Source organism: Balearica regulorum, chromosome Z (genome assembly GCF_011004875.1).
Source record: "Balearica regulorum gibbericeps isolate bBalReg1 chromosome Z, bBalReg1.pri, whole genome shotgun sequence".
Taxonomy (NCBI): domain Eukaryota; kingdom Metazoa; phylum Chordata; class Aves; order Gruiformes; family Gruidae; genus Balearica; species Balearica regulorum.
Window position 1 is genome coordinate 61,809,814 of NC_046220.1, and position 20,936 is coordinate 61,830,749.

The 20,936-nt window shown below is 45.0% G+C and overlaps 1 protein-coding gene across 1 annotated transcript in view; it reads left to right on the top strand.

The window, feature by feature from the left end:
• Positions 1-20,936, top strand: part of THBS4 (thrombospondin 4) — a 45,428-nt gene that overhangs the window by 18,119 nt on the left and 6,373 nt on the right. The window contains exons 7-16 of the mRNA XM_075739258.1: positions 417-589; positions 3,780-3,917; positions 4,547-4,624; positions 8,210-8,362; positions 9,768-9,872; positions 10,100-10,207; positions 11,669-11,828; positions 12,512-12,630; positions 16,817-16,869; positions 20,726-20,919. Coding sequence (XP_075595373.1) covers positions 417-589; positions 3,780-3,917; positions 4,547-4,624; positions 8,210-8,362; positions 9,768-9,872; positions 10,100-10,207; positions 11,669-11,828; positions 12,512-12,630; positions 16,817-16,869; positions 20,726-20,919 — 1,281 coding nt within the window. The remainder of the gene's footprint in view (positions 1-416; positions 590-3,779; positions 3,918-4,546; positions 4,625-8,209; positions 8,363-9,767; positions 9,873-10,099; positions 10,208-11,668; positions 11,829-12,511; positions 12,631-16,816; positions 16,870-20,725; positions 20,920-20,936) is intronic.

The following is a 20,936-nucleotide window of genomic DNA, read 5'->3' on the forward strand; positions in this document are numbered from 1 at the left end:
GCACTGTTTTTCTTATGAAGTGGTGCTGTTGCCAATTTAGCCAGAGAAATGCCTTGTACCATCACACTTGGGTCCCTGAGGCCATCTGAAGTCACTGGCTTTCAGAGTTTCCTTCCCTGGCCAGCAGCAGATTTGTGCTGGGACTAACCTAGCAGGAGGGCTTCCATGTGTAGCCAGCAGAAGTACGTGGACCTAACAAAATAGCTTTAATTTCCCCTGTCTGGGGACACAGCAAGCTGTTGGGCCATTCCCAGCATGAAGTCTCTGCAGCCACAGCACAGCTGGTAGCAGTGCGCCAGAAACACAAAGCCCCTGCTGTGCAGCATCTTGGGGATCTCTTCAGAGCGCTTTCCAGCTGAAAACCATGATGGATGTTTCTTTCAATTGCTGAAACTGTTGTTCTTTCTGCATTAAAGGTTTGGGAGCTGTGAATTTTCCAACTCAGCTTCCTAGGCGCAGTAAACCCAGATGTGAAGTTAATTCCTGCTTCAGGGGAGTCAGGTGTGTGGACACAGCAGAGGGATTTCAGTGCGGCCCCTGCCCTGAAGGGCTCACGGGAAATGGAGTTACCTGCTCAGATATCGATGAGGTAAAATAGTGACTTTCACTGAATTAAAAAAAAAAAAAAAGGAAAAAATAAAGCTAAAAAGCAACTGTTTCATAAATACTAATGGGTTGCTGATGCTTGCTGCCTTCAGCATTTCTTGACTGCTTGTACAGTGAATATTAATTCATTCTGATTTGATTCTACCTCCCTATTTTGCTGTTGCTGCAACTTTATGGAGGTTTTATGTGTGAAAACTTGAAATACCCTGGTGAGTTTAGAAGTCACTTAAAGGACTTTAATGTTTGGAGAAAAAAAAACAACCCACACAACCCCAAAAACCCAAACAAACCCAAACCAACCAAAACAAGTTTTTGATGTAGTTGTTTCTGTTCTACAAGAAGATGCAGTAGCTTCTGTTATGGGCAGAACTGCAGAAGCACTTCTTGTCAATATGGGCTTTGTTTCTTTAAATTGTAGTGGTCCTGAACCAGCCTTGGAGACCAAAGTCTTCTCTTCAACCCAAACTGGAGCCATGTTTTCAGCCTTACCTTCAAAGTCTATGAAAGAAAGTAAACATTTATTGTTATTGTTCCTTTTGCTTCTTTATGGTTGTGTTGAAAGCTGATAATGCTGACTTAAATCTTTTTTTTTTCTTGTGCTATATGTTAGAAATTCAGAGCTTGCTTGTATTGAGGATTGAGTTAATAAATTTATAATATCTTAAACAACTAAATAAAACCTTTGTTAATTGGAACGTGACACTTACTCAGAACACAAACAACAAAACCACTTACAGCTTAACCACATTTTTTCTGTGTGATGATTTTTGCCACTGCTCTTTAGTGATTTTTGTGGAAAAGCATCTGGATGTGATAGACCAGGGAACCAGGAGAATTAGGTCATTAACTGTGCTTGTGGATAACACAGTACTACCACCATATCTGCCTAATAATGTAAAACAGCAAAAGCAATTCCTTTTTTCTCCTTCCTAGCCAACAGATGTGCTTTGACTGCTCTTTCGGTTTACCCCCTCCTGCAGACCAGCAGCAGAGAGGATGCAATGTGCCCCATTTATATCTGTCAGTGAAAAAAAAACACTGGGGAGAGAAAGTGAGTTGAGTGGCAGTTTCCTGAGCTGTAGGCGGTGTCTTTTGTTTTGCCTCACATGGCAAGGACTGTGTCTGCTGCAACAGAAGGTGCAAAAAATGGAGGTGAAACTCTGAAATGTGAATGCAAGAGGTGAAGCTGAGACAGCTGTGGTGCAATTTTCATGCCACAGGCAACCATGGTGAGATACTCAAGCCAGCCTAGGTAGAGCCCGCCAGTACGGATGGGTTCCACCTCCTAAGCCATACCCCCACTGAGGCAGAGCATGCCAATAATCTCCTCCCTGCCGTTTTCAGGGTTGGAGCAACTCTACACATGACAGCAGCAGGGGGAACACAAACCGAGACTGGTCTGTAGTCTCCCAAAGTTAACGTGGTTTTCTGTGAGCAGTCAGGCTCTGCCACTGGAGATTGACATGCCTTTATGTTCCTGCCACCACTCCACATGGCAGACCTGAGCTCACATAGAAACAGCAAGGAAATTTTGCCAAAACGGTATCATGGAGGTAGTGTCTTGCTTATATGAGGTCTTTATGTGAACACTGCTACTAAAATACCGACTAGTCTGGTGCAGTTTTGTTCACCAGTAAATATCTCCTTTAAAGGCTGGATTTTCACTTATATTTGGGCAGGGGGAAAAAAAAAGAAATAATAAATTGCAGTAGCTTTTCATTGTCTAATAAGAGGGGATGTGTCATATTATTTGTTTTCCTGAGTTAGCTGAGACTAAGAAGTGATATTTTTTTTTTTTTTTTTTTTTTTTTGAAAAGTCTATGAATCTCTTCTGGGAGAGCACCTTTCAACTGAATAAACTATTTCTGTACTACCTAGTAACTGGTATTTAAAAAGGAGCTAGCATACAAATTCTGATAAAGACAAAATAGAAGCTTCCTCACTAAAAGCTACCATTTTTTCTGAGGCTGTTAGCATCTCTGCAATATGCTCCCTTATTCATTACCAGTTTGAAGATGTTACTTTCATATGTTGATGCCCTGTATCTTGGGAGCTGCAGCTCTGCTGTATGTACAGTGTAATTTGAGTGCCCTCTGCTGCCTACAATAAAAAAGCCACAGCAAATCAGGAGCACAAAATGTCTGTCCTAGGTTTTACATTTTCCTTATGCTAGTTGTGGACCTACTTCTAACAAATCTTTGTCAAATGCTATTGAAATTAAACGCACCTTTTCTTGCTCCCTTGTGTGTGTGTTTGGTTACAAGTTGTATGTTTGTTGTAGGTGGATATCTTCTGGCTTGTTCTCCCTCCATCTTGCAGATGTTTTTCTGTTAGCAATGGAGGGGGGGGGAGGCATATTTTAAAAATGGTTTTATATTTCTTTCTCATGTTTCTTATTTATTCTTGTCTTTGAGCCATATGCAGCATGATGACTTGTTGATGTTTCCAGTACCCTTACAAATATTACCTAGCAGCTAGTATTGATGTTGGAGAGGCAGCAATGGGGGATGTGGTTCCTAAACTGGCACCCACAAGGACAGTGAAATGAGTCACAGCTGTTCTTCAAAACCGCATGAGGCACTGAAGCAAATGGTGCCTTCAGGCCAAGGGTGATGCTGTGGGCATGTGGTATTTTGGGAGAAGTGCTGGGGGGTGTTTGTGGTCCTCCATTCTAGAAATGTGTGTGCCACTGACACATACCTGCTCATCTGGCTCACGTTTGCATTACTTCTGGCCATGAGATTTGCCCAAATATAAATGAGGGGAAATTCTGCTGCCACTTCTGTGTGTACAAAACACAACTGCAGGACCATTTGGTGGGTTGGAGTTATGCAGCTTTCCTGATACTGTGGTCTGGACTCTTCCAGGGGTGTCTCAGCCTCTGAGGGAGCTGAGCCTGCCCAGCAAAAGGAAGAATTGCTTTGATCAGAGCTTATGGCATCAACTACAGGTTATAATGGAAGACTGCAAATGTTACTTAAATTACAGATAGCCAAAGACCTACTGGAGTCAGAAATACCTGCAGACACTGTTTCCTCTGTCACCCAACTCTGAACTGAAGACATACAGACATTGCATGTAGCAGTGCCTTTGACTGAGAATCTATGCAAATATTCAGAGTCTGGATGTTACTGAAGCACAAACATGTGCTCGGTTCATTTTCTTCTTTGCAGTGTCGTTACAACCCTTGCTTCCCTGGTGTGCGATGTGTGAACACTGTTCCAGGTTTCCAGTGCGAGACCTGTCCCCCAGGATATACAGGACAAACCGTGCAAGGGATAGGACTCAGCTATGCCAAGAGCAATAAGCAGGTGAGTGGCAGCATCCCTGCAGCAACTGTCATTGCAAGGTACTGGTTTATATCAATGCATCTGTGTTACATTTTATTTATACTTAAGTCATTCCATAATTGCCTTGTGCAGTTAGGCAGAGCTCAGAGGGTTTCAATTAGAAGATCCGAGTTGCGTTTGCTTGGCTTTAATGGAAATATTAACAGTCTAATACTCAGGACTGGTATGGCGACAAGAAAAAATGTCATTATCTTCATAGGTATCTCTGATCAATTTTAAAGGGAGCTCTGCTGACTTCTGTAAACTGGCTTTGAACTAGGAAGAGTATGACAGAAAAGGCCTATTTTACAGTCATTTTTTCCATGTTCCTGTAGCACCCTACAAGGGGAACATAATTCTTGTTGAAACCCTTGTGGATGAACAAGAAGCCCATCCTAATTTTGAAATTTTCTGTATCACAGTCTCTTCAGGGTTTATATGTGTCTGGAGATCCACTGAAAAGTTAGCCTATGGGTATGTCTGTGCCATTCTGAGAGTAGTTTTGGAGGGGCTATGACTCTTTTCTAGACTTAAATGTCAGTGGCTTTTCTTCAGACTTGGATCTCAAATTGACTTTGTTTTTATTACATGTTGATTTGTTTTATTGCTAGGTCTGCTTAGATATTGATGAATGTCAGAGTGGTGGACTTGGACTCTGTGTTCCAAATTCTCATTGCATAAACACTTTGGTAAGCACCATTTCATTTGCGGCTTTAAAAAATTCATTGTTTTAAAATTCTATGAGGCTACGATTGGATTTATGGCTCTGATTGGAGAGCTAAATAATACAATTTGTTTGTTGGCTTCATCTAAACCAAAGAATCCTTTCCTCTTTTCCTCGCTAATAATAAAAAAATCAGTACTTGATTTGTCATTAACATGTCCATCAGAGCTGTATCCTTATCACTTTCCCTGAGGAACAGCAGGAACTCTTCTCTCCACATCATCCAGTTATGTGTGTTTATGAGTATGTGACTGCAAGGAACCTCCTTTGAAAGATTAAACCTTCGCTTGCCCTCATCTCTTCCCACCTGGGAACTACTGCAGCAAGATGTTCCCCTAGGTGCTTTTTTTATAGGAGTAATGTCTTTCATTCATTAAGGTATTTATACAGTACCAGATACGTCTCTAAATAAGTACAAAGTGGAGGAGAGCTGCAATGGATACAACACTTTTAATACCTGTAGATATTAAATCCAGGAGACCAAGCATAGCAGAAGTAGAAATGGTTTGAAAGATGTTATGATGCAATAGAACGGGTGGACAACCATTTTAATGCGATGAAGCTAGTTGGACCTTTCACTTAGCATCACAGAATGATTTGGGTTGGGAAAGACCTTTAAGATCATCAAGTCTAACTGTTGACCTAGCTCTGCCAAGTCCACCACTAAACCACATCCTTAAGTGCCACATCTAACACGTCTTTTAAGTACCTCCAGGGATGGTGACTCAACCACTTCCCTGGGCAGCCTGTTCCAGTGCTTGACAATGCTTTCAGTGAAGACAGTTTTCTTAATGTCCAATCTAAACCTCCCCTGGTAACACTTGAGGCCACTTCCCCTTGTCCTATTGCTTGTTACTTGGGAGAAAAGACCAACGCCACCTGACTACGTCCTTTAAGTAGTTGTAGAGAGTGATAAAGTCTCCCCTCAGCCTCCTTTTCTCCAGGCTAACCAACCCCAGTTCCCTCAGCCGCTCCTCATAAGACTTGTGCTCCAGATGCTTCACCAGCTTCGTTGCTCTTCTCTGGACACGCTCCAGCACCTCAGTGTCTTTCTTGTAGTGAGGGGCCCAACACTGAACACAGCACTCGAGGTGCGGCCTCACCAGTACTGAGTACAGGGGGACGATCACTTCCCTGGTCCTGCTGGCCACACCATTTCTGATACAAGCCAGGATGCTGTTGGCCGCCTTGGCCACCTTGGCACACTGCTGGCTCATACTCAGCCAGCTGTCGACCAACACCCCCAGGTCCTTTTCCACCAGGCAGCTTTCCAGCCACTCTTCCCCAAGCCTGTAGCATTGCCTGGGGTTGTTGTGACCCAAGTGCAGGACCTGGCACTCAGCCTTGCTGAACCTCATACAGTTGGGCCTTGGCCCATTGACCCAGCCTGTCCAGATTCCTCTGTAGAGCCTTCCTACCCTCCAGCAGATCAACACTCCTGCCCAACTTGGTGCTGTCTGCAAACTTACTGAGGGTGCACTCGATCCCCTTGTCCAGATCATTGATAATGATATTAAAGAGAACTGGCCCCAGCACTGAGCCCTGGGGAACACCACTTGTGACCGGCCCCCAGCTGGATCTAACTCCATTCACCACAACTCTTTGGGCCTGCCATCCAGCCAGTTTTTTACCCAGTGAAGAGTATGCCTGAGCAAGCCATGGGCAGCAGGTTTCTCGAGGAGAATGTTGTGGAAATGGTGTCAAAGGCTGTCCTAAAGTCCAGGTAGACAACATCCACAGCCTTTCCCTCATTCCCTAAGTGGGTCACCTTGTCATGGAAGGAGATCAGGTTGGTCAAGCAGGATCTTCCTTTCATAAACCCATGCTGGCTGGGCTTGATCACCTGGTTGTCCTATACGTCCCACTTAGGCTACTGTCAAATACTGTTCTGCTGTACCTGATTGCACAGAGCAGGCTTTGTCCATAACAAGAGAAGGGTCAGAAGTATTCTCTCAGTGTAAATGTGGTCCTTTTTGCCGCTAGGTATCACTGAGGCTATCACTAGTTTTTGAAGTGATGTGTTTTCCTTGTGAATAACCTTATTTTCCTAGGACTGCTTTCACTATTCAATATGTTTCTCTCTTTTTTCTTTTTTTTTTTTATTATATATATATATAGAACATTTCTGTCACATGTTGTATCCTATTGCATGACTAGACATGACTAGTCCTCTTCAGGAGGCCATCAGGCCCTGTTTGCAGAGGGCAACAGGTGGCCTGCCATCTGTCAAAGCAGAGCAGTCTCCATTTAGAAACATTTTAGTCTGGAAGTACTGTCTTAAAGGCTATTTTAATGCATACCAGCGCTTGATATAGGACAGAATATACTGAGCAAATTCAGCAGACTCCAGAAGATAATACCCTGGTATCCATTAGGAGAAAGTGCACAGGCTGGTATGTTTTATATAGCCATACCATTTGCATACCCCAGTGATTATTTTACTCTTCAGTCATCTATATATCTTCATCTTCAGCCTGAAAGTATGCAGGCAGCTCAGAGTTAAAATTTGGAATGAGGAACAGAGGACAAAAATAATGCTGAATTGGGTGGTAAAAGTATCTATCATGATGGACTGGGACAAACCTGACAGTTCCTCCAACAGGCTTTGTATGGGAAGAGTGAAGTTGTGTGAAGCACCTCAGTTTCACAAACGGATAGATGTGCAAGTTTGTCAGAGATCTTCCTGTTTCTGTTCCTTGACTTGTGAAAAATAATTATTCTCTGTAAGGAAAAAAAAAGATTATTTTCAATTAACTTTTAGGTCATAGGTTACAAATCTACAAGTATGTGAGACAGGGACAAAAGCCGCATTAGATGCCTAAAGAAGACCCCTTCTTATCAGACTTTATCTCTGTGTATCTCATACAGTGATTGTCCCAGCACACACCGAGATTCCTTGGCTTAGCTCCTTTGGGTTTGTTTACACAACAGAGCAGCACAAACATCAAATATATATGTGTGTGTATCTAGGTAAACCACTGCAAAAGGTTACAAGGATGTTCTTATTGCAATGTAAATTAATGTGGCTGTGTCTTCGACCTCTGAACTTCGACCTCTTTTCTGAAGAACAAGATTTGGCTCAAATTGGCTTTAAAACATTTAAGTTAAATAAAATGGGGCAAAGACATGATGAACTTTCTTGTCTCTCTTTGATTAAAAGCTATGCCCAGTCGAGTTTAAATAAACTGATGGGCCTGCATTACACTGAATGCTCTTATGAGCATCCAGTCAAGGTTTTGGCCACCTGGAGGCAGCTCAGAGTGATGCTGGCAAGGACAAGGCATCATGAAGAAGCTTTTGCTGCTACATGACTTTTCTCTGGCTTAATAAAAGACTGATCTAAGAGTTGAGCACATTTCCCAGTGTGCACTGTGGGAGCCAAACCTGCATTTCACATAGAAAATAAAGTTTGTTCATACTGCAAGAGGCCTCAATGAAAAACTACATTTGCACAGCATAAGCAGTGTGACATGAATCTTGCTCACATGCTTGCTTTAAAAGAAAAAGAAGTCCTGTTAAAAGGCTGGCTAGTAACTTTTTGTTCTTACAGGGGTCTTACCATTGTGGCCAGTGCAAACCAGGATACACAGGAGACCAAGCCAGGGGATGCCGGGCTGAGAGGAGCTGCAGAAATCGAGCCCTCAATCCATGCAGTGTCCATGCCCGTTGTATTGAGGAGAGGAGAGGAGAAGTGACATGTATTGTGAGTTCACAAATTCATACATTTGTACAGTGAAAAATAGCCTTTTTTAGGCTGGAACTGAGAAAGTCTTTGTGGTCATTTTATACAGTTGGCTGTTTAAACTGTACAAAATTTACAGTACAAAATTGGGTGTACAAAATTGGGTGTCAGATTGTGGCACACTGGCCCAGCCCAGCTATGAAAATAACCAGGCTGAGTCTATCTTGCAACTGTTTTCTTCTTAAAGCATGTCTGTAAGGCAGCCATACTCATGTACCATATTTACTGTGCCTGTGTAATTAGATTTTTGGGAATAGCTTTTATAGACTTTCTATAGTCTCAGAAAGGACTGTCAAGTGGCACTCTACAGAAGACATCACAAGGACAGATTCATCTCCTGGTGTCCAGCTACATAGCTGTGTGTAGGGACCCTCTCTGCATAGCCAACGTGCCTGTATTTCCCTAATGATAGAGATGGTATTTTTCCAAGTGAGACCACAGATTCTAGGCACAGCTGGGCTGTACTGTGCTTTCCAGCTGTGGGAGCAGAGGAGCACCAAGTGGCATATAAACTTTCATTGTGAGAGTCTAACTGAAGTATATTACTTAGTTTTTCCAGCTTGCACAGGGAAGCAAGAGACTAATCCTATTTCCTAAATTTGGATACAGTGGATGCTTTTGCTGGCACTTGCTTTGGTCTCATTTTTAAGTACATCTATTTCAAAGAAGATTAATCTAGGATATTTTAAGTCCATGCTATAATGGGAAGACGTTTAGATACTTGTATTAGGCAAGTCCTCATTTTAAGGGGAGGCTGGAGTTTGACATGCAGTTCTATGCATGTATCTTCAGTTACAACACAAATCAGGCATTGCTTTGAAACAGTATCAAATTAATTGGCTAGGAGAAACTCGTGTGCAGATGCACGTGCTTTGCTAATGCAAACTTAGTAACTGTCAGCACAGTTTTGTCTTAAAACTTCCTCAGACGTATTCTTGAGATACTGAACAAAACAGTCATCCCATCTAACCATGGGCCCCTAGCTGAGATGCTAGGTGAACATTCTGCCTAGATCCCCTCTTTTTCTCCACCTGCAGGTGATTAGCCAAAATTGATTTTGGATTAGTGTCTAAAAGAAATCTATAGCTCCCAGTGAAATCATTAGGTATTGCAGGCACACATTCCATTTAACATCAAGTCTTAACTCTTTCTAGCTGTGCCTACATATAGAGAGCTTGAAACAAAGATTTTCTTTCCACATTTGAGAGATGCTGAAGTTTAGTTGTAGTTTACTCATTGTAGTTTAGTGTCTGTCCATGCCTTCCGTGTGCTAGTGTTTTCAATATTGAGTAGGGTTTTCCACTTGAATATTGCTGCAGTGACTCATTAACCCTTTGGTAGTACTAGTATGGTGTTTCATTGATAGTGTGGCATTGGCTGGGCTGGTGATGGTTATATTTGTGGAAAAGATGTTGACATTGACGGCTACCCTAATGAAGAACTCTCCTGTTCTGCTGAAAACTGCAGAAAGGTAAGAAATTCTTTCTTAATCCTGTACTAATTCAGACCACGTAGAGGAAGAGTAGAAGGAAAGTGACTAGATGTATTCATCTTTTTTCAAGTTACTGAATTCCTCTGGATCAATTGTATTTAATTTTATTAATTGATTAATTAAAACAATAATAGAAAAAGTCATTCAAATTATGAAGGCATCCTGTTTACCCATAGAACACCAGACACATCTCATTTTTTGTCTAGGACAATTGCAGATTTGTCCCAAACTCTGGACAAGAAGATGCTGATGGTGATGGGATTGGAGATGCCTGTGATGACGACGCAGATGGAGATGGCATTCCCAATGAGCAGGTGCTGTGTATACACCAGGTTCTGTGCAAACAGAAGGGTTTCACATTACTGCAATAGGCAGTGATTTTGAAATCTGGCTCCCTACTATTTGCCAGAGATTATCCCATACCCACCACTATCAGCAGCTCTCTAAATCCTGTCTTTTTCTTTTATATAATGCTCACTATTATAAGACCTAAAAAACACAGGCAGTCTCACCCAGCCTTAAATCCCGCCAGTGTATGCTCCATTATTATATTTTAGCATTTAATTCTAGAGTTTTTGGTATACAGAACTAGTGTCCTTCTGTCATGCCCTCCCATAGCATGGCCTTCAGGAACATTACTTGCATAAGTGTTTTTCTTTTTAAAAAGCAGATTGATCTGGTATCACATTCCTTGAGGGATCCAAAACCCACCTAAATTAATGGGTGTCTTGCCAATAACTTGAAAAAGCTTTGAATTGTGTTCTCCAAGTGAAAGAGATTTCCATGTGGGTACACTACTGCAGAATATATCAGGGAATAATTTCAGACCCTGAAAGATCTTTGGTGTTCACCCTGTATCCTCACATATTCAATGTTGTTCTACATTAAGATCCTTCTGTCGTATTGCTTAATGCACTTAATCCAAGAAAGACAACAAGAACACTCTGCCCGGAGTAGAAATGTCCATGTGGAGCTAGGGCAGACTAGCAATCACAGAAGGTTTGTCTCAGGCTGTTTTGCCACAGAGGCCAACCCAACTTCTGGTAGTTTGAAGCAACTGATTTTATTAATGTTGTATAAGGAAAGATGTTAAATCCTCCTTCAACTGTCAATCTATATGCAGCTTCAGCACCTTTGCAATCAAGTAACTTCTATACTGTTGGTAAGCTCTGTTCTGCCTCCATGTGTGCAAGAGGATGTGCGCTACATGGGAGAGGAAAGTTTACACCACTTTGAAATAAAGTTTTCTCCATATGCCTCCTGATGGTCTTAGAGAGTCAACAGCAGCTTGCTTGATGGAAAAATAACTTGTACTTTTTTTGCATCAAAATGTCGTGGTTTTCCAAGTGTTTCAGCTTTGGTTTGATTCTTTACCAGAAGGGGGCAACCGCCTTTCACTGAGAGCATCTACAAACCCTGTCAGAGTCTCTGAACTGCAGCTTTTGAGAAGGACTGTGGAAGGAAGCCAGGGTACCAAAACAGGTTGCTCACCATGGAAGCATCCAAAATGAGAATCAGAAGTCAAAGCTATAAATGAAGCCTTATGACACTGGGTGTTTATGTTTTGGGTTTCCACAGTGTGGTTCACATCAGAGCTTTGAGAGAGCCAGTGAAATCTGATCCAGAAGTAATATTCACATAAAACATCAAACTGCTCACAGTAATAACTTTTTGTGAGAGTAGAAATAAAGACAGGAGTTATATAAATCCACTAAAGTAGAAATTAAAAATTTGGGGTTCAGTTCATGTCTGATATGGATCTATGTCTCTTGCAGGATAACTGTGTCTTGGCTCCTAATGTTAACCAGAGAAATGGCGACCAAGATATCTTTGGAGATGCTTGTGACAACTGCCGCAATGTCCTGAATAATGACCAGAGGGACACAGATGGTGATGGGAAAGGAGATGCTTGTGATGATGACATGGATGGAGATGGTTAGTAATTCTTTACTTTCAGCTTCTCTGATATTCTTGAAACTTGCCCAGAACGTGACGAGATTTCCTGTCACCAGCTACTAAGCGTCATGCCATGCATTGTCTTTCTTCATGAAACCTGTGTCTGGAATCCTTTTCATTTAGATTAATGAATATCTTTTAGCCTCCATCGGAAGCACTGAACACTGTAACAGAAAAACCAAACTATGTTTCATGTATAAGTTAAGGTCATCAGTCATTCAGTAATTCCTTAAAGGTGCAAACAAATCCCAGAGTACCCAGCTGCTGCCTGTCCCAGGTGCCCAAGAGCTACATAATTTATTATTTTCATTGCTGTGGGAGGCTTGAAAGAAGTGAAAAAATCACAAACCTTCAAAGGTAATAATGAAGATGAAATGTCCCATCCTGTAAGCTGTGATACAGGAACAGGATAGAATGAATTGTGTGTAATTAATGAAGTGTGTGTGATGAGTTGAAAGCTGTTCATTAGCAAGATGTTTCTAACTTCTATCAAATGAATGGATGCACACACAAGAAAGATTTGCTGTGCAGGTTTATAATGTCATTGCAAGATTAAGTAGTTGCTGAAAAGGAATAGTATCTTTACTGTTCTTGATCTTTACGTTGTCCAATAACAAATACAAGAATTGTTTTTAACTAACATCTAATCCACTTTTTGCTAGGTATTAGGAACCTCTTAGATAATTGTCAGAGGATCCCCAACCAAGACCAGGAGGACAAGGATAATGATGGTGTTGGTGATGCCTGTGACAGCTGCCCTACAATCAGCAACCCAAATCAGGTTAGCAGGCAGAAGGAAAAAATACCCTTGTTTAGGGAGAGGGTCTGCTGAGTCCAAAAAGATGCAAGACAGTGTTTATCTTAGGACAGTCACTGAAGGATTTGGGGGCACAGGTAATATTCTCCTCCCTCCTTTCAGTTGAGGGCAGAAATGTTGGGAGGAACAGGCAGACACAGTCCATAAACGTGTGGCTCCGTGGCTGGTGTCAACGCCACAACTTTGGGTTCTTTGACAATGGAATGGCCTACACGGCACTAGGCCTGATGAACCCTGATGGGATTCATCTCTCCCAAATGGGGAAGAGGATCTTTGCCCAGGAACTAGTGGAGATCATCGACAGAGCTTTAAACTAGGCTCAAAGGGGGAGGGGGATAACATCAGGCTTGCCAGCAACATGTTGCGGGATGATGGAGGTTGGAGGGATGGGGTGCTGGTGAGGGCCCTCAGCCTACTGCCTAGAGACATGCTGGATGCACTACAACATGCTTGAAGCCTAGAGATGAGCCAGGGGCTCTGGATGCAACAGGAACCAATGGGGTAACACTGGGAAGATACATCAAAAGAATCCCAGCCACCCCAGCCAATAAGCCAGCCTCAACGGGGGCACAACTGAAATTCCTCTACGCGAATACATGGAGCATGGGGAACAAACAAAAGGAGCTGGAGACGTGTGTGCGCCTGCAAGGCTATGACCTTATTGGCATTACAGAGACGTGGTGGGATAGCTCCTGTGACTGGAGTGTTGGGATGGAAGGGTACAGGCTCTTTAGGAAGGACAGGCAGGGCAGACGAGGAGGGGGCATTGCCCTCTACGTCAATGATCAGCTGGAGTGCATGAAGCTCCACCTGGGGATGGAGAAGGAGCCGACTGAGAGCCTATGGGGCAGGATTAAAGGGAGGGCTGGGGCAGGAGACATCATAGCGGGCATCTGCTACAGACCACCTGACCAGGGGGACCGAGCAGATGAAGCCCTCTATAGACAGATAGGAGCAGCCTCACGCTCACAAGCCCTGGTCCTTATGGGGGACTTCAACTACCCTGACATCTGCTGGAGGGACAACGCAGCTGAGCGCAAGTAATCCAGGAAGTTCCTGGCATGTGTCAATGACAACTTCCTCCTCCAAGTGATAGAGGAGCCCACGAGGAGAGGTGCCACACTGGACCTTATTCTCACCAATAAGGAGGGCCTGGTAGAGGATGTGAAGCTCAAGGGCAGCCTTGGCTGCAGTGACCACGAAATGGTGGAATTCAGGATCCTCAGGGCAGCGAGGAGAGCACTCAGCAAGCTCACTACCCTGGACTTCAGGAGAGCAGACTTTGGCCTCTTCAGGGATCTGCTTGGTAGAGTACCATGGGACAAAGCCCTGGAGGGAAGAGGGGCCCAAGACAGCTGGCTAATATTCAAGGGTCACCTCCTCCAAGCTCAGGAGCAATGCATCCCAACAAAGAGGAAGTCAAGCAAAACCACCAAGAGGCGCCCGTGGATGAACAAGGAGCTCCTGGGCAAAGTCAAACAAAAAAAGGAAGCCTACAGAGGGTGGCAGCAAGGGCAGGTAGCCTGGGAGGAATACAGAGAAACTGTGCGAGCAGCCAGGGATCAGGTTAGGAAAGCCAAAGCCCTGATAGAAATTAGTCTGGCCAGGGATGTCAAGGACAACAAGAAAAGCTTCTATAGGTATGTTAGTGATAAAAGGAGGACGAGGGCAAATGCGGGTCCCCTCCAGAATGAAACGGGTGACCTGGTTACCCAGGATATGGAGAAGGCTGAGGTACTCAATGACTTCTTTGCCTCAGTCTTCACTGGTAAGTGCTTGAGCCACACTGCCCAGGTTGCAGAAGCAAAGGCAGGGACTGGGAGAATGCAGAACAGCCCACTGTAGGAGAAGATCACGTTCGAGAGTATCTAAGGAACCTGAAGGTGCACAAGTCCATGGGACCTGATGAGTTGCATCCAAGGGTCCTGAGGGAAGATGAAGTGGCCAGGGCACTCTCCATCATATTTGAGAAGTCCTGGCAGTCCAGTGAAGTTCCCACTGACTGGAAGAGGGGAACATAACCCCCATTTTTAAGAAGGGTAAAAAGGAAGACCCAGGGAACTACAGGCTGATCAGTCTCACCTCTGTGTCTGTCAAGATTATGGAGCAGACCCTCCTGGAGACTATGCTCAGGCACATGGAAAATAAGGAGGTGACTGGTGACAGCCAACGCGGCTTTACTAAGGGCAAATCATGCCTGACAAATTTGGTGGCCTTTTATGATGGGGTTTCAGCATTGGTGGACAAAGAAAGGGCAACTGACATCATCTACCTGGACTTGTGCAAGGCATTTGACACTGTCCCGCATCACATCCTCATCTCTCACTTGGAGAGACATGGATTCAATGGATGGACCACTCAGTGGATAAGGAATTGGCTGGATGGTCGCACTCAAAGAGTTGTGGTCAATGGCTCAATGTCCAAGTGGAGAACGGTGACAAGTGGTGTTCCTCAGGGGTCAGTACTGGAACCGGCGCTGTTCAACATCTTTGTCAGGGACATGGACAGTGGGATTGAGTGCACCCTCAGCAAGTTTGCTGATAACACCAAGCTGTGTGGTGTGGTCAACATGCTGGAGGGAAGGGATGCCATCCAGAGGGACCTTGACAGGCTTGAGAGGTGGGCCCATGTGAACCACATGAAGTTCAACAAGGACAAGTGCAAGGTCCTGCACGTGGGTCACTGCAATCTGAAGCACGACTATAGGCTGAGCGAGGAATGGATTGAAAGCAGCCCTGAGGAGAAGGACTTGGGGGTATTGATTGATGAGAAGCTCAACATGAGCCAGCAGTGTGCGCTTGCAGCCCAGAAAGCCAACCCTGTCCTGGGCTGCATCAAAAGAAGTGTGACCAGCAGGTTGAGGGAGGTGATCCTGCCCCTCTACTCTGCTCTTGTGAGACCCCACCTGGAGTACTGCATCCAGCTCTGGGGGCCCCAGTACAGGAGAGACATGGAGCTGTTGGAGAGAGTCCAGAGGAGGGCCACAAAACTGATCAGAGGGCTGGAGCACCTCTGCTATGGGGACAGGCTTGAGAGAGTTGGGGTTGTTCAGCCTGGAGAAGAGAAGGCTCCGGGGAGATCTAATTGCAGCTTACCAGTACCTGAAGGGGCCTACAGGAAAGCTGGTGAGGGACTGTTTAGCAGGGAGTGTAGTGACAGGACAAGGGGTAATGGGGTTTAAGCTGAAGGAGGGTCGATTTAGATGAGAAGTTAGAAAGAAATTCTTTACTGTGAGGGTGGTGAGGCACTGGAACAGGTTGTCCAGAGAGGTTGTGGCTGCCCCATCCCTGGAAGTGTTTAAGGCCAGGTCGTATGAGGCTTTGGGCAACCTGGTGTAGTGAAGGGTGTCCCTGCCCATGGCAGGGGGGTTGGAACTAGATGATCTTTAAGGTCCCTTCCAACCCAAACCATTCTATCTTTTTTCAGTAGGTATTCAGGAAAGTGTTATGGAGCTTAAAATTCTCCTGACATGGGAAAGAGGAGCCAGCAGGTGTATTCTTATAAGTTGGGATGTTGTTAGCACCTCTACCCTGCCAATATCTTCTGCTGTCATGGTCTGAACTGTGGGCATGCTCTGAACTGTGGGCATGCTCCAGTCCCACGGAGTCCAATGCCAGATTCCACACAGTGATGTCATTTAGTTATACTTGGTATTTCTTTAATTAGGACAAAATGCTGGTATCCTTATTTAGCAAAACTTTCACTGCTCCTACGTGAGACGTCAGTGAGAATTTTCATGTATTTTCTGATTAAGCCCTAGGTGAGAAGTCACTGAGACTTTTCACATATTTTGAGTTCTGATTAAGTAGTTTGTGACTAACAAAAAATGCTGGAAACTTTAGAGTAACATAGTAGATTTTTAAAGTTGCTCAAGAAATCAACCTTGGTTAGAAATGAGGGATACTTTTTTCTGGTACTTGAGGAGTCCTGCTTGAACTGCCCCAATTAGGTTTAACCCTGTTTACTCATTGTCTGTTTTTTTTCTTTAATAAAACTAACTTTTTGGTTAGATGGACATTTTGTAAAACAAATGTTTTTCCATCCTTTTATTTTAATTGTATTTTGTTTGTTTGAGTTTTGGTTTAATACTGCTGTTTTAGTAGATGCTTTCAACAGCTGATGCTGGAACTTTCTCTGTTTCCTTTTGCAGTCAGATGTTGACAATGACCTGGTTGGAGATTCCTGTGATACCAATCAGGACAGGTATGCTGTGTTGTGGCTTGTAACAGCAGCAGGGAAGTAGAAGAGGCTAGTCTTGAGCTGAAGCATGCCACTGATTACTGGAAAGCTGTAAAGCCTCAGACTAGCCTGGATTTAATTCCAATACCTCCTCAAAGAGAGGTTATTTCAAAAACAGTGTTATGATTTATCAGCCTTGTTGTTTCACTTCCCTGTAGAAGTACAGTCACGGAGTCCTTCACCATTAGCCCCATGTCCACATAGGCTTCCTGTGAGCTCCTGTCGAAGTGACATTCAGAGCAGTTCTCTATCTGTAAAACCCAGAGCACTGCTCAGAGCTTCTTAGTGAGGAAACATCTTTTTTTCTTTTCTTTATTTTTCATTCCTCTTTACTTTCTTATTTTCTTTAGCAGAAATTTCACAGTTAAGGTCTGTATGTTTTTCCATAAGAACTTAGTGTTTCAGAAGCAGAATTTTGTTATCAAGTGTAAAACATTTGCAGATAAACACCTTTACTTTAGCACAGCAAGAGTGGCAAGGCTCCTCTATGTCTTTTACGTGCCATGAGCATTCAGGGGACCATGCCCCATGACAAACTGCTAATGCCTGGCTGGAAGCAGCTTCTACATAACCAGCTTCGGTGGTGGCATGTCTTCCCCGTGCTCCTCACTTAAAGCAAGAAGAAAGTGAAGTGATAAATCCTGTGCTGGGACAGCATTTCACCAGCCACAGACAGCTGCAGGGTCTCACCCCAGGGCTATTGGTGGGTGCTGCTATCTGGGATGATGGTAAGTGCGGGGAGTCCACTTCCCTGCCTCTGCAGGGAGCATTCCCATTCTTGGGCCAGCAGCTGCTAAGGCCTCCAGCTGGCAGCTGTTTTACTCTTACATAGATATGGCCTTGGTTTTTTCCTGATTTTGAAAAGAACATGTTTTATTTTCTTCCTCAAACCTTAATATTTGTATGAAACATATATAAGAAGAAGGTTATTGGGAGTGGTCAACATGGATTCATCAAGGGGAAATCATGCCTGACCTCTCTGATAGCCTTCTATGATGGCATGATCAGCTGGGTGGATGAAGGGAGAGCAGTGGATGTTGTGTACCTTGACTTCAGCAAGGCTGTTGACACCGTCTCCCATAACATCCTCATAAGCAAGCTTAGGAAGTGTGGGTTGGGTGAGTGGACAGTGAGGTGGGTTGAGAACTGGCTGAATGGCAGGTCTCAGAGGGTTGTGATAAGCAGTGCAGGGTCTGGTTGGAGGCCTGTAGCTAGTGGTGTGCCCCAGGGGTCAGTACTGGGTCCAGTCTTTTCAACATGTTCATCAATGACCTGGATGAGGGGACAGAGTGCACCCTTTGCTGTGCAAGTTTGCTGAGGATGCTAAGCTGGGAGGAGTGGCCGACACATCAGAAGGCTGCGCTGCCATTCAGTGAGACCTGGACAGACTAGAGAGTTGGGCAGAGAGGAACCATATGAAATTCAACAAGGGCAAGTGCAGAGTCCTTCACCTAGGGAGGAATAACCTTAGGCACCAGTACAGGTTAGGGGTCGACCTGCTGGGAAGCAGCTCTGCAGAGAAGGACCTGGGAGTCCTGGTGGACAAGAAGCTCCCCATGAGCCAGCAATGTGCCCTCGTGGCCAAGAAGGCCATTTTTATCCTGGGGTGCATTAAGAAGAGCGTGGCCAGCAGGTCGAGGGATGTTCTCCTCCCCCTCTACTCTGCCCTGGTGAGGCCACATCTGGACTTCTGTATCCAGTTCTGGGCTCCCCAGATCAAGACAGACAGGGAACTACTGGAGAGAGTCCAGTGGAGGGCTACAAAGATGATGAGGGGACTGGAACATCTCCCATGTGAGGAAAGGCTGAGGGAGCTGGGTCTGTTTAGCCTGGAGAAGAGAAGACTGAGAGGGGATCTCATCAATGCTTATAAATGTCTAAAGGGTGGATGTCTAGAGGAAAGGGCCAGATTCTTCTCAATGGTGCCCAGTGACAGGACAAGGGGCAGTGAGCACAAACTGGTACACAGGAAGTTCCATCTGAACATGAGGAAAAACTTCTTTACTCTGATGACTCAACCACTTCCCTGGGCAGCCTGTTCCAGTGCTTGACAGTGCTTTCAGTGAAGACAGTTTTCCTAATGTCCAATCTAAACCTCCCCTGGTAACACTTGAGGCCACTTCCCCTTGTCCTATTGCTTGTTACTTGGGAGAAAAGACCAATGCCACCTGACTACAACCTCCTTTAAGTAGTTGTAGAGAGTGATAAAGTCTCCCCTCAGCCTCCTTTTCTCCAGGCTAACCAACCCCAGTTCCCTCAGCCGCTCCTCATAAGACTTGTGCTCCAGATGTTTCACCAGCTTCGTTGCTCTTCTCTGGACATGCTCCAGCACCTCAGTGTCTTTCTTGTAGTGAGGGGCCCAACACTGAACACAGCACTCGAGGTGCGGCCTCACCAGTACTGAGTACAGGGGGACGATCACTTCCCTGGTCCTGCTGGCCACACCATTTCTGATACAAGCCAGGATGCTGTTGGCCGCCTTGGCCACCTTGGCACACTGCTGGCTCATACTCAGCCAGCTGTCGACCAACACCCCCAGGTCCTTTTCCACCAGGCAGCTTTCCAGCCACTCTTCCCCAAGCCTGTAGCATTGCCTGGGGTTGTTGTGACCCAAGTGCAGGACCTGGCACTCAGCCTTGCTGAACCTCATACAGTTGGGCCTTGGCCCATTGGCCCAGCCTGTCCAGATTCCTCTGTAGAGCCTTCCTACCCTCCAGCAGATCAACACTCCTGCCCAACTTGGTGCTGTCTGCAAACTTACTGAGGGTGCACTCGATCCCCTCACCCGGATCATTGATAATGATATTAAAGAGAACTGGCCCCAGCACTGAGCCCTGGGGAACACCACTTGTGACCGGCCCCCAGCTGGATCTAACTCCATTCACCACAACTCTTTGGGCCTGCCATCCAGCCAGTTTTTTACCCAGTGAAGAGTATGCCTGAGCAAGCCATGGGCAGCAGGTTTCTCGAGGAGAATGTTGTGGAAATGGTGTCAAAGGCTGTCCTAAAGTCCAGGTAGACAACATCCACAGCCTTTCCCTCATTCCCTAAGTGGGTCACCTTGTCATGGAAGGAGATCAGGTTGGTCAAGCAGGACCTTCCTTTCATAAACCCATGCTGGCTGGGCCTGATTGCCTGGTTGTCCTGTACATATGTCTTGATGGCACTCAAGATAATCTGCTCCGTAACTTTCCTCAGCACTGAGGTCAGACTGACTGGCCTGTAGTTCCCCAGATCCTCCTTCCAGCCCTTCTTGTAGATGGGTGTCACATTTGCTAACATATCTTGCTATGCAGGAGGGTGGAAGTGGTGCCTGTTTTTAAGCAAGTCTGATTTCCGGTGCTTATACACAGTCTCCCGTAAATTTTCATTCATGAGCACCAAGACACTTGTGGACAACATGTGTGACAAGGGTCACCAGCTGTTGAGCTCTTGCTGTCTCCTGGGTGTCTTTTGATTAGTGACAATGCACATGTTGGATGTGCCTTACACGCCCTTTAGGAGTGGATGTCATTTGGAATCATGGGCTCTGGTACCTTTTCTCACTCCATGTAAGGCTTCTTTTTCTTTTCCTTACCTGAATATTTTTATAGCTCCAGGCTTAGTCTTCATCTTCCTGCCACCTTATCATACAGTCTCTGTTCCTTGTCTCCTCACTGTTTAGCCACCTGATTGACACCAGGTCATGGTGCCCGACTGGTCTGTTTCCAGCTCTGGGGGTGCCTCCAGTGCATTTCCTGCTCAGGTACCTGTGCTGTCCCCCATGCAGAGGCAGGAGCTGATCCTGGTGTGCCATTTCTTTTTGTCTCTGTTCTTGCAGCGATGGCGATGGGCACCAGGACAGCACAGACAACTGCCCCACCATCATTAACAGCTCCCAGCTGGACACGGATAAGGATGGGTTGGGTGACGAGTGTGATGAGGACGATGATAATGATGGCATTCCTGACCTCTTGCCCCCAGGCCCTGACAACTGCAGGCTGGTTCCCAACCCAGGGCAGGAAGATGACAATGGTAAGATGGGCCTTCAG